This window comes from Tachysurus vachellii, chromosome 22 (genome assembly GCF_030014155.1).
Source record: "Tachysurus vachellii isolate PV-2020 chromosome 22, HZAU_Pvac_v1, whole genome shotgun sequence".
NCBI classification, from domain to species: Eukaryota; Metazoa; Chordata; class Actinopteri; order Siluriformes; family Bagridae; genus Tachysurus; species Tachysurus vachellii.
In genome coordinates this window covers 19182205-19194797 of record NC_083481.1, presented here as the reverse complement: position 1 = coordinate 19194797, position 12593 = coordinate 19182205, and the positions used below count along the sequence as shown (strand labels likewise).

Below are 12593 nucleotides of genomic sequence, written 5' to 3'. Positions count from 1 at the left end.
TTCAGTGGAGGACATAGGAAGCTCTGCAGGGCTCTCAGGTTTTGAAGACAGGCAAGCGTGACATTTCCACCCCCCAAACAAAGTATTTGTTTAATTTCCATTTATTAATGAGTGTGTGTGTGTGTGTGTGTGTGTGTGTGTGTGTGTGTGTGTGTGTGTGTGTGTGAGACAGAGAGAGAGAGAGAGAGAGATTATGACTGGTGGTGTTTATTGTAAGTGTTTATTACCTTTTTAGACCCCTTTATCATGTGTAATGTTGCTCCCATATAAAACAGTTCAGCACAAGCTCAGACATTTTTAGGGACATGATTGAGGACAATGTCCCGTCCAGAGACAAACTGTTTTGTGTTGAGGTTTTGTTCAAACCCACCATCAAAAATACCCTCACTAATGAATGTGTGTTTATTTCATTGGTTGTTGTGTTAAATCTCACCCAGATACAACAGTGCTGTTTTCTGATTGGCTGTTGTGTAGCCTCTTGTTTTGATTGGCTGATAAGTGTCAGGCTCGACTAAGAGCTCCAGGGGAGACGCGCTTGGTTCCTGCCCGGTTCCATAGAGACAGCGGTGCGGACTGATACGTTTTGGGTGATGCGGCTTATTAAATATATGATAAATAGTCAAAAAGTTTTTCTGCGTGAGAAATACAATGTGTGACACTTGACAGCTCTGAATCTGTCTCTGTCTCTGTCTCTTCTTGGCTGCAGTACAGACAATCTTCTCTCTGCCTCTTAGCATCTATGCTAACAGGACGATGGCTAGCTGCAGTTAGACAGCTAAAGATCAAATAAAAAAGACCTAAAAAAACAAAATACTAACGTTTTAATAAAACAAAACAATTCTAATTGCTAAACTATTTTTGTTTTGTTGTGCATTAGCTGAAAACAATTGACTGCTTTCAGTCAGCATTCCTACATGTTTCTTATTGCTGATGTTTCTTATGTTTTTATCTGACATTCACTTTGTTTCATTGGCATAATTATGCAAATATTAAAGCAAGTATGCTATTATAAATATTATGCTAATTTTTTCTCTTATTTGATTATTTAGTGTGGCCACGTGCGCGCTGATTAGGTGAATCTTTGTTATAGATCTTTTAAGTATTCTGAACAGCGGAAGTAATATTTAATTTACTACATACTTTATTTAATATTGAATAAATAGCGGTATTAATAATTAATACGATATTTTATACTATTCTTTTAGACTTAACTATAAAACTATTAACCTTGAGTGTATTTAATTTCATGACTAAACAGCGCCATCTGGTGGCGATCTGTAAGAACTATAACAGGGTTATAAAATGTTTAATTTAGCGTCGTATGTTCACTTTATACACATCAAACACATTTAGACAAAAACTTTAGTTAGCACAGTAGCGTACAAATATTCATTAATAATCCGACTATAGAAGGAATCACGGAAACGCGTTCACTGGATATGGGAAGTGACGTCAGAATGTCTCGTGACCCTGAAGAGGAAGTGACTTGAGAAGTTGATGAAAGTAAACATAAAGTACAGGAATAAATGTGATCAGTGTGTGTGAGATCATCAGCGGTGATTAACACACAGCACAGACACACACACACACACACACACACACACACACACACACACACACACACACACACACACACACACACACACACACACACACACACACACACACACACACACACAGACAGACCGGAAGTTGTGCCATGAGGTGACAGGAGTCATTTAAAGCAGGTAACCCTGTGTGTGAGATTATCTTCATGTCATGTGTTTTATTACAGTTTAAACAGAAAATGAAGCTCATTTCACTCTAAAATTCTGAAGACATGATAAAGATTGTGATGTGTTTTAAAGCTGGTTAAAAGACCTGTGTGTAAATCACTCATATGAAGACACAGGAAGTGAGAGTGTGTTCACTCACATGATGCTCTCAGGAGTGTTCACTAAACTCATTGTGTTTTCTCACTCAGGAGCACACACACACACACAGGAGCCTGGCTGTGGACCTCACACACAGGAACGGTGTCTCACACACGGATTAAAGGTGAAGTTTTTAATGTTTAAAATGTAAAAAAGAAAAAAGACATTAGTGTGAGATTAAGGCGTGATTGTTTGATTTTGGTTGTTATAATGCATCTTTGTGCTTGTCTGTTGTTCACACCAGTGAGAAACCCACAAAACATACAACACAACTACCTGCAGAGAGAGAGAGTGTGTGTGTGTGTGTGTGTGTGTGTGTGTGTGTGTGGTGGTCACAGTTCAGTGCTGCTCTTTAACAGCAATAAAGGATCACATATTTATTAAACAGTAAAAATCAGAATATGAAATACATTTCACTCGTATGTCTTTTTGCTCTGTGTGTGTGTGTGTGTAGGTTGGTGGAGATGTGGTGGTTTCAGGAGGGGTTGTGTATTCTGCCTGTATCACTGGTCATTTGGACAGCAGCTACATTTGTTTTTGCTTACATCACAGCAGTGGAGCTGAGACACGTCGACCCGTTTGTCCCCTACATCAGGTGAGGGGGCAAGCAGAGTACACGACACCCTACACCTGCATCAAAGTCCTGACAGGTGTGTGTGTGTGTGTGTGTGTGTGTGTGTGTGATGCAGTGACACAGGTACAGTTGCTCCTGAGAGGTGTGTGTTCGGGATCATGCTCAGTGTCTCAGCCTTTCTCGGTAAAAACTACTTTGAATAAATTTTTATGTTTTTTTATTTTAAGCTCTGTTTGATACCACATTCCTTTTTGAGCACATTTTGTTTGTGTGTGTGTGTGTAGGCATTGCCACTATGTATGTGCGTTATAAGCAAGTTGAGGCTCTCACTGATCAGGGAGAAAAGCAACTACTGAAGCTCAATAATGTGGGCTTTGTGCTCGGCTGCATCAGTTCCTTCGGCATGTGTGTGGTGGCAAACTTCCAGGTACACACATACACACACACAATTACAGGTAACATAAAAGCATCAATATCCATGATATTTGTGATAGTAGCCCATGACTGAACCCCTTCTATATGTATGTGTATCTGTGTGTGTCTGCAGAAGACAACGTTGTTCTCAATGCACCTTGTGGGTGCAGTGCTGACGTTTGGCGTGGGTGCGCTCTACATTCTGACACACACACTCGTTTCGTACCACATGCAGCCGCACATACACACCAAACAAGTCTTCTGGATTCGACTGATCATCGGGCTCTGGACCTTCAGCAGCATCATCAGCAGCATCCTCACTCTTTATCTTTAACCCTAACCCTATCACCATCACTCTGTGTGTGAATGAGAGATTTAACAATTAAGGTTTAACATACGGGATTTAAAATATTTAAGGTATTTAAGATTAATGTTGTAGAGATAAGATTGGGGATTTAGGGTTGGGATTAGGAACATGGCCGTGTGTGTGTGTGTGTGTGCTATTGATCATGAATTAAAATGAAAGATTTTTTTCCTTGACTGTGTCTCAGTGTTTGTATCCTCAGTCATTCTGTACAGCAGCCTGCCAGGATTAGAGGTGCATAAAAAACTCCACTGGAACCCTGGAGAACTTGTAAGTGTATGTGTATGTGTGTGTGTGTGCTGTGCAAAATGAATTTTGTGAGTCTGTTCCTACACAACAGCACCATGAATTATCAAAGGCCCAGGGAAACTGTGCTTAGTGGCTTATTTGCATATAATTTGCATACTCTACAGGGTCACATATGCAAACACACAAAGATTATATACACTGTATTTTGTATAGTTTAGTATATTATACACTGGTGTGTGTGTGTGTGTGTGTTTTAGGGTTACACAGCTCACATGGTGAGCACAGTCTCTGAATGGTCTCTGGCTTTTTCCTTCATCAGCTTCTTTCTCACCTACATCAGAGACTTTCAGGTATGAACGAACACACACACACACACACACACACAGAGAGAAAGAGTTATGTGTGAAACAGTGTTCCAGTTTGTCTGTACTGTCTGTGGCTACAGAAGATCAGCCTGAGGGGGGAGGTGGACCTTCAGAGCAGCAATTTGCATGACTCCACCCATTTTGGTTCAACATGGATCCCTGGAGAGACATCCCCCTTACTGGCTGGATCCATCTAAACACAAAGCCCCTCCCAGACCACCGCACCAGAAGCAGTTTAAATATCTGACCAATGGGATCAGAGATTTTTTTATCTTATGTCCTCATGGATCTTCTGTCAGGCAGCTGCTCTTAAAACTTCTACAATAAGCTCAATAGTTTTGAGCTGAATCAGATGTTTCACAGGAGCAGGTATATTTTCCGAAGGAAAAACCAGCAAAGGTTTCAGTGTTTATACAGAATACACTTTAGATTTTATTTTAAAGACACAGATATAAATTTGGGGAATGTGTGCAGATTAAAATGTTCCTCCACACAAAAGATGCTTCTATCAGCTTTAACCATCTGTGTTTTTGTTTAGCATTTAACTCTGTAACCATAGAAACTGCCGCTACAGTACGGTGTTATTTTTTATCACTTTATTGTTTAGCTTAAACTTATCATTAGCATAGTTAGCATAGTGAAGTGCTTTGATGTAATCATGAACAAGACAAAAACAGTTAATCTGGAAAAAATCTTTTTATTAGTAAAACGAGATTTTATAGTAATTAGTTTAACATTTCACTTATTAGTCACATTAGCATTTCTCTGCTGTTTATTTTCAGTTAAAAAAAAGTCAGAGGTACAAGCTGCAAAGTGAAAACATGAAAAGCACAAGGTTCAGTCTTCAGGTCTTTTCAGAACTTTTCAGTGTTGATTTGATGTTGTGTTGTTTATGGTGACTAGCAGCTTGACTGTGGACTCTTACTGCTGCTAATCACACTCAGTCTCTGTGGATCACATCACTGTCACTGCCTTTATTTTACACCACCTTTTATTTTCAGTCAAGTTCAGCAACAAGCAGCTATGAAACACACAGTCAATATTGTATGTTTTTAAAACATAAAGACAAATAAACTCTTTTTATACTGTTTAAAGCCTTGTTTACTGGTTTGTGCATTAATAAACACACACACACACACACACTCTGTTTCATACGACAAGCCCCTTCGCTCCTCCATTCCTCAGACGCTCCTTTCTTCTCTGCTGAAATTCCAAAATTTTCTTATGGAAAAATCCTGAAAAAAAAAAAAACCCAGACACACATGCAGTCAAGTCAAGAAAATCTTGTCATTTCAAAGATATGTACAGCTTGTTGAAGTTTCACGTGTTTTTTTATTCCCCATGGAGAGCAGGAAGTAACAGAACAGCAGTAATACACTAGAGGGCATAGTACAACAGTGACACCTATTGGTAAATTACTATATTACAACAGCTGATGCAGTACACAGAGAAATGAAACAGGAGTGTGACTTGAAGTAGCAGTTTTCAAACAGGAAGCATGATGTTCCTCAAACCTCTCACCCTGCAGAATGAACAGCGTGTGACCCAGAGAACAGCGTTTGGGTTCTTACCTTCGTGGTTGTCGTGTTTCTCCTCCTCTTGGATGAACAAGTCGAACATCTGTGTCTGAATGAATTGTCTGACAAAGTTCCGGTTCTCCTTGGACTCCACAGCTTTGAGGAAGCTCTTTTTCTGGAATGTTCTCAACTGTTTGTTTCCTCCCTGATGCTTGATATGATCTGCAAAATGTCCAACAGTTTTCACGAAAAAGCTGATGAAGGCTTCAGACACCACGCTGTTCATCTCCTCTGCAGCTGTAGAACCACAACAGCAGCAACACGTTACACACATATTACACACACAACAGCAAGTATCAGTGATCAGTTGTGATACACAGTGAGACAGAGAAAGTGAGAGACAGTGAGTGTTAATTAACGGCATGGCTCAGTGACACACTCACTAGGGTTGTGTTTCCGTCTGCAGAGATCCTGTAGCAGCTCCTCTTTCAGTCTGCTGGGGATCAGCGTGTCCTCATCTCCGATCTACAGCAGAGACACAAGTGTTGGAAGCAGAACAGTGAGAATGTGAGCATGTTGCTGTACATCAGTAGGGCTGTTAGCAGCAGTGTGTTTGTGTGGGACAAAGACTAATAGTGACGGCGGCATTTTACACGATGACATGATGCTAATGAAGTACTGGGTGTAGAATGACTGAAGGCTGCACTAAACACCAGACCAGAGCTGATTAACCAGAAAAACAACCAGATTTTCCTCATCTATCAATCTAGGTAAGGAGTTCATTTTGTTTTTATCTTTCTCAGGAGATTTTACACAATTTACATGATGATGAACTTCCACTTTGTGAAAATCGTTTATATTCTACAACGCAAACGACTTCCTGTGATTTTATAAAACCACACCGCCAAGTTTAAGACACTGTTACTTCACAGAGCACTCTTAAAACTTCATGTTAACACACACACACACACACACAAGCTAAACTTTAATGTTTGTGTATATGTCTTGTGTTAAACTGTAAATGTAGGTAAGTGTGATGAGGAGCTTGTTCAATTCAATTCAGATTTATTTCTATAGTGTTTTTAACAATTGACATTGTCTCAAAGCAGCTTTATAGAACATAAACATAGAACAGAAGGTTATTATAAAGAATAATATAAAGATTAATATTATACAAAAGTATAGATATATTTAAATGTGTATGTATTTATCCCCAATGAGCAAGTCTGAGGTGACTCAGGTGACTGTGGGGAGGAAAAACTCCCTTAGATGGTAAAGGAAGGAACCTTGAGAGGAACCAGACTCAAAGGGGAACCTCATCCTCATCTGGGTGACACTGGGGGTGTGATTATAAATATACAGTCTGATAAATGTTGTACTGATGACAAGGTTGTTGTCCTCAAAGACCACATGGAGTTACATCTGCTCGTAGAATGTCCGAATACATCATGAAGCAGAGTCCAACTGGAGCTGGAACATCTTTGTTGAAGTAAGTGTGTGTGCCCGTGTGTGTCCGTGTGTGCATTGAACTCACTCTGGTGATAAACTTGCTCTCTGATTGGCTGGTCAGGTCAACAATAAGCAGCTGAGGAACAACAGACAAAATTAATGTGTGTGTTTGAGTTCTTATATATGATTTGTGGGTTAGTGTCATTCACAGTTACCATGGTAATAGAGAATACTTTACTAGGGTAAACTGTGACACACTTTGAGGTCAGTTGTACACACAGTGCACACAGAGACACAGACACACAAACCCTTACATCAGTGTGCTCAGAGAGAAGATGCAGCAGGTTCCTCTGGATGCCAAGGAGATACGGCGTTGGTGCTAAATACACATCCAGGAGAACTTTAGGAACAATGGAGATGAACGTGTGCTGCCAGATGAAGGGGAAGAGTAGAGCAGCAACAGCATGTAACACCTGAGAGAGAGTGCTACAGACACACACAGGTACATAGGGGTAAAAATTCAATCAGTGTCTCATGCAGTGGTGTGTGTGTGTGTGTGTGTGTGTGTGTGTGTGTGTGTGTGTGTGTGTGTGTATGGTCTGAATGGCTACCCGAGCTCCTCAGCGATGAAGATGATTCGTCGTTCCAGCAAAGTGGCAGCAAAAACTTGCAGAACCTCCTCATCTGATAAACAGTGAAACAACGAGCGAAATTCGACGTGTTCCAACCAGGAATCCACTGGACGAGTCAGACGGATCATCTACAGACAGACAGACAGACAGACAGACAGTTACAGCTTCAAGGTCATCATGTTCCAAAAGAAACACTGACTTTAACACAAAAAAATCTGTCTTTAAACTTGGGTTAGGGCTGATGACATGACAATGAAGAGGCGGCTCTTAGAGCTCTCTACAGCATCAGAAACCGTCTGTCTAAATTCACCATCTCTGTAAAACTGTGGCTGAAAATATAATAAATAAAATAAAGGATATATATATATATATAAATAAGAGAGAGAGAGAGAGAGAGAGAGAGAGAGAGAGAGAGAGAGATGCTTTTAGTTCTATTCTTTACAGGCTTTTCAGAATCCTCTCAGTTTCAGGAGACCGGGACAAAAACATGTTGTATGTGGAGACTTTGTGTAGCTTGGTGACAATGTTCCACATGATGTGTGTGTACGTGTGTGTACACGTGTGTGTGTGTGTGTACACCTCTGTTCCCGACTCAGGGATGAAGCTCTTGATTGTGGCGGTTTGTCCCGGAGCAGGAAACGGTGTTTCTCTGAGACTCTGCATGAATGGATAAATCATCGCCATGGAGATCTGACGCCTCTTCTCAACCTCGTCAAAGATCTACACACACACACACACACACACAATGTTACTAAAGACAGACAGACACACTCTAATTCACAGATATTGTTGTTACCTTAGAGAAGAGGCTGAAGCAGGCAAGGGTACTGATGATGCAGTAGGCCTCTGGGGGGCGTGCTCCTTTACCTAACGGCTAACGCACACACACACTCAATAATACTCATATAATACATAAACTTACACTAGAGACAATGTGTGTGTGTCTGTGTAATACATAGATTAGCACACCAGCAGTCTCCTGCAGTAACCGTTCCTCCTGCTACCATCCATCTCAGTCAAGACGAATGAGAATGTCTCACTGCAGAGAGAGAGAGACTTAATACAATACAAACAACCAAACCTGTGTGTGTGTGTGTGTTTGTGTGTGAGACCTGTGGTACTCAGTCAGTGGGGCCCAGCTGACCCCCTCAGGGAAGCAGAAGAGTGTGATGGCCTTGAGACAGAGCTCCTCCTTCTCACGCTGTGATTGGCTGATGGCTTTAGGGAACTGATATATGATCTGTGGCTCATAGCCTTCATCCCCACTGCTCCTCTTTCTCACACTCACCACCACCAGGTACTCAAAAAATGGTGGCCGCCCAAGTGTGTGTGTGCACTCAAAAGGTGGCGGAGCATCAACAGCAGGGGTCAACGCTTTCTTTTCACCTTCTGCATACACACACGCATGCACACGTGCACACACACACACACACACACACACACCTCAGTAACTGTCTTGTTTCAAAAATGTTCAGTGTTAGTGGTTACCGAGTACACAACGATCATTTATGAATTAAAGGTCATCACACACAATGTTCTATTGATCAAACATGTGTGTGAGTGTGTGTGTGTGTACTCACTGTCTCTGTGCAGTTTGTCCTGGAGAGAGGAGAACATTGAGTAGATCTTCTTCATCATTCAAACATCAGGCACAATCTCAACTACAAAGGGAGAGAGAGAGAGAGAGAGAGAGAGAGAGAGAGAGAGAGAAACAATTTAGAAAATCCCCAGAACTCTCTCTCTCTCTCTCTCTCTCTCTCTCACACACACACACACACTTACATACTCTTACTGGAACTGCTCAGGAAATATAAAGTTCATTCATATTTCCTTTTTACAGGAATAATAACTGAGGGGCTTTTTTTCTGCTCTCCATCAGGAAACAGGTATAATGTGGTTTAAATGAAAGTGAAACAAAGAGTGGAAAGGAAAACAATGGTGTGTGTGTGTGTGTCCTGAAGATGTAGAAAAACCTACAGTTCCAGTTTTACCCTCTGACTGTTTCACGGCGCTGACACTAGAGACTCCTTTCACATGTCACAAAAAACAAAATGTCAACAAACAATTTATTTAATTATCCGTAGAGTGTGTTGTGAATGTCCATGTTGTTACTATGGAAACAAGAAGGTATCACAGTGAGTGTGTTCATATAAAGCTGTGATGTGAAGCTGCCCTACTGTCAGAGCTGCTTTTAGAATTAATCACCATCTGTAAACTCAAGGTAAAGGGAAATCCTGGGGTCTGTGGAGCATCTTACTGCTCATACTTTAGCTGGGGTTAGAACATCTTTTAGTTTCCCTTGTAGTTGACCAGCCGTTCACTGATATCCAACTTCTCCTGATCAGTGATGCTTTTCCACCACAGTGACCACTTCTGTTCTGCTGCATGAAGCCATCGAGTTTTGTTGTGCTGATACTTCTTTCTGTTTACATCACATGAAGTTCACACACTAATCAATTTCTGTTGCTAAGTAACAAGCTCTAATGTTTCACACTGTGTGGTCACTCACACACACGCGCGCGCACGCACGCACACATACATACATATAGACACACATACACACGCACACATAATAATAATAAATGGGAGGGAGTGTGTGTATGTATGCGCGCGTGTGTGTGTGTGTGTGTGTGTGTGAGAGAGAGAGAGACCCCGCTTTAAATGAAACTCACCTCGTGCTGTGTTTTCTAACCTCTCCGTCTGCTTCAGGTGAGCGCGCGTGCCGTCAGTCCTCAGTGACACCACACAAATACCTAAAGAACCCGGAGCGGACAGGGGGCGTGGTCTATAGCTTGTGTCTCAAATCAAAGGGCGTGGCCTAGAATAAATTATATATATTATATAACGTTGCCACAACCACCCAATTTAAATGTCAGTGAAAGTGGAGTAAAGCTCGTTTGTTTCTTTCTTTCTATTACATACACACAAACACACACAAGTACACAGTCACAAACTGCATAAATCCGTTGTAGCTTTATTTAAATTACACAGATGTACTTTTCTTGATTCCTGAGGGGAAAATTGGGAATAATAATAATAATAATAATAATTTGCAGCTCAGGTTTCCACCGCTCAGTTTTAATAATTCTTACTAATTAATAATTGTGCCAGGTGGAACTATTTTAATCCATTATAAAGTGGAAATTTAAATGTATTAGTTGATAAAACTCACTTTATAATGACCTAATCTATGCTCAAAATAATTATTAGAGATGAGCCGGTTACTCGGCTGAAACGAGTATCCTGTACGGATAAAGCACTTCTGCCGAGTACGAGTATTATACGAGTAATACGAGTCAATATCTGAGCTCGGATTGAATGAAATTGATCATTGGGTATCTGATTGTGTCAGCGTTCTGTGATAGGCTAGTCACAGCGCCCCTCCCCTACAGTGATAGGCTAGTCACAGCGCCCCTCCCCTACAGTGATAGGCTAGTCACAGCGCCCCTCCCCTACAGTGATAGGCTAGTCACAGCGCCCCTCCCCTACAGTGATAGGCTAGTCACAGCGCCCCTCCCCTACAGTGATAGGCTAGTCACAGCGCCCCTCCCCTACAGTGATAGGCTAGTCACAGCGCCCCTCCCCTACAGTGATAGGCTAGTCACAGCGCCCCTCCCCTACAGTGATAGGCTAGTCACAGCGCCCCTGCCCTACAGTGATAGGCTAGTCACAGCGCCCCTCCCCTACAGTGATAGGCTAGTCACAGCGCCCCTCCCCTACAGTGATAGGCTAGTCACAGCGCCCCTCCCCTACAGTGATAGGCTAGTCACAGCGCCCCTCCCCTACAGTGATAGGCTAGTCACAGCGCCCCTCCCCTACAGTGATAGGCTAGTCACAGCGCCCCTCCCCTACAGTGATAGGCTAGTCACAGCGCCCCTCCCCTACAGTGATAGGCTAGTCACAGCGCCCCTCCCCTACAGTGATAGGCTAGTCACAGCGCCCCTCCCCTACAGTGATAGGCTAGTCACAGCGCCCCTCCCCTACAGTGATAGGCTAGTCACAGCGCCCCTCCCCTACAGTGATAGGCTAGTCACAGCGCCCCTCCCCTACAGTGATAGGCTAGTCACAGCGCCCCTCCCCTACAGTGATAGGCTAGTCACAGCGCCCCTCCCCTACAGTGATAGGCTAGTCACAGCGCCCCTCCCCTACACACATACAGATGTATTGTGTTGCTGTGTCTCGCTCTGCTCACTCACAGTCACACACAGAACAGCTCTCTGTCTCTCCCTCAGTCACTCGGGTTCGCGGGTCTTTTCCGTTAACGTTTAGGGTTTCTTCAGCTTTTTACTTCTGGTTGTAACGTTAATAATACGTACTTACTAACCAGTAGAGTTCTGGTAAACGTGGGTTCGTTCAGACGTGATGCTTGCTTCTCTGCCTGTCGGAGATTTTTTTTTTTTTAACCAGTAACCAGACACTGAGTGTCTGACATGTTTTTGCTGTATTTCATAAAAACATAAAGGTAGTAAGCTAGTGTTATAAATATTACAAATGAATTATTAAGCTACACGCACACACATCTGGTGTGGAAATAAAAAAATAAAAAGAACCAAAAAAAAAAAAAAAAATCACACTCATCATAAAAAAATGAAAAGTTAAAAAAGAAAGTTATGTTGTTCATTACATTTTACTTCATAATTGCACTGCATTGTTTTGTTTTCATTGTTGCAAAACTTGTTCTGTAATATAGTTCGTTTGCTATCGTGATCAAAACCATTGATCTGAAGCTCAATCCTGATGCTGTCCTGTAAATATTTTTCTAATCAGCAATAAATATAACAATTTCTGATCAACCCATATGAACTGCATGCTTAAAATAACATACCGGTTAAAGCCCCGCCCATTTCAAGACAAGTTAGTCCCCACCCACTCCGAGTACAGATACAGATACTTCATATGGTTAACAGGTACAGATAATGCTGTACTCGCTCATCCCTAATAAATATCAGTCAATTTTACTGTGGAATTTTTTTTTATTAATTCCCCTTCAAAACAACCATATCTTAGGGTTTTGTGACAGTACAGTGACTCCCTCCATCACAGACCAAAGTCCTGCATGGTTGTATAGAGAGACAAGGAAAGGGACCGCCGCATGTTAAGCAATGCTATAGCTCTG

At 41.8% G+C, this 12593-nt stretch overlaps 2 protein-coding genes across 3 annotated transcripts; one reads left to right on the top strand and one right to left on the bottom strand.

The window, feature by feature from the left end:
• Window positions 1–1470: 1470 nt before the first annotated feature.
• On the top strand, window positions 1471–4973 carry LOC132838074 (DNA damage-regulated autophagy modulator protein 2-like). Its single transcript, XM_060858196.1, has 9 exons — window positions 1471–1727; window positions 1964–2037; window positions 2368–2508; window positions 2603–2670; window positions 2772–2914; window positions 3035–3212; window positions 3453–3535; window positions 3772–3864; window positions 3960–4973. Exons 3-9 carry the CDS (start codon window positions 2378–2380, stop codon window positions 4074–4076), a joined length of 813 nt encoding a protein of 270 aa, XP_060714179.1. The 5' UTR covers window positions 1471–1727; window positions 1964–2037; window positions 2368–2377; the 3' UTR covers window positions 4077–4973.
• On the bottom strand, window positions 4557–10231 carry LOC132838073 (DENN domain-containing protein 2D-like). 2 transcript variants are annotated; one of them, XM_060858195.1, is made up of 13 exons: window positions 10150–10213; window positions 9260–9899; window positions 9058–9138; window positions 8590–8866; window positions 8447–8516; window positions 8274–8351; window positions 8057–8197; window positions 7457–7605; window positions 7160–7331; window positions 6931–6981; window positions 5840–5921; window positions 5451–5693; window positions 4557–5114 (listed from the first exon to the last, which is right to left on the bottom strand). In XM_060858195.1, exons 3-13 carry the CDS (start codon window positions 9113–9115, stop codon window positions 5029–5031), a joined length of 1407 nt encoding a protein of 468 aa, XP_060714178.1. In that variant the 5' UTR covers window positions 9116–9138; window positions 9260–9899; window positions 10150–10213; the 3' UTR covers window positions 4557–5028. The 2 variants fall into 2 exon arrangements, with proteins under 2 accessions (XP_060714178.1, XP_060714177.1); XM_060858194.1 differs by lacking the exon at window positions 9260–9899 and having other exon boundaries at window positions 10150–10231.
• Between the last annotated feature and the right edge of the window lie 2362 nt (window positions 10232–12593).

Coding starts and splice junctions, on each gene's coding strand:
- LOC132838074 (XM_060858196.1), top strand. CDS start 2,378: ATGTGGTGGTTTCAGGAGGGGTTGTGTATTCTGCCTGTATCACTGGTC. Junction 2,509..2,602: donor CCGTTTGTCCCCTACATCAG/GTGAGGGGGCAA, acceptor TGTGTGATGCAG/TGACACAGGTACAGTTGCTC. Junction 3,536..3,771: donor ACTGGAACCCTGGAGAACTT/GTAAGTGTATGT, acceptor TGTGTGTTTTAG/GGTTACACAGCTCACATGGT.
- LOC132838073 (XM_060858194.1), bottom strand. CDS start 9,115: ATGATGAAGAAGATCTACTCAATGTTCTCCTCTCTCCAGGACAAACTG. Junction 8,517..8,589: donor CCACTGACTGAGTACCACAG/GTCTCACACACA, acceptor CTCTCTCTGCAG/TGAGACATTCTCATTCGTCT. Junction 7,332..7,456: donor TTCATCGCTGAGGAGCTCGG/GTAGCCATTCAG, acceptor GTGTGTCTGTAG/CACTCTCTCTCAGGTGTTAC.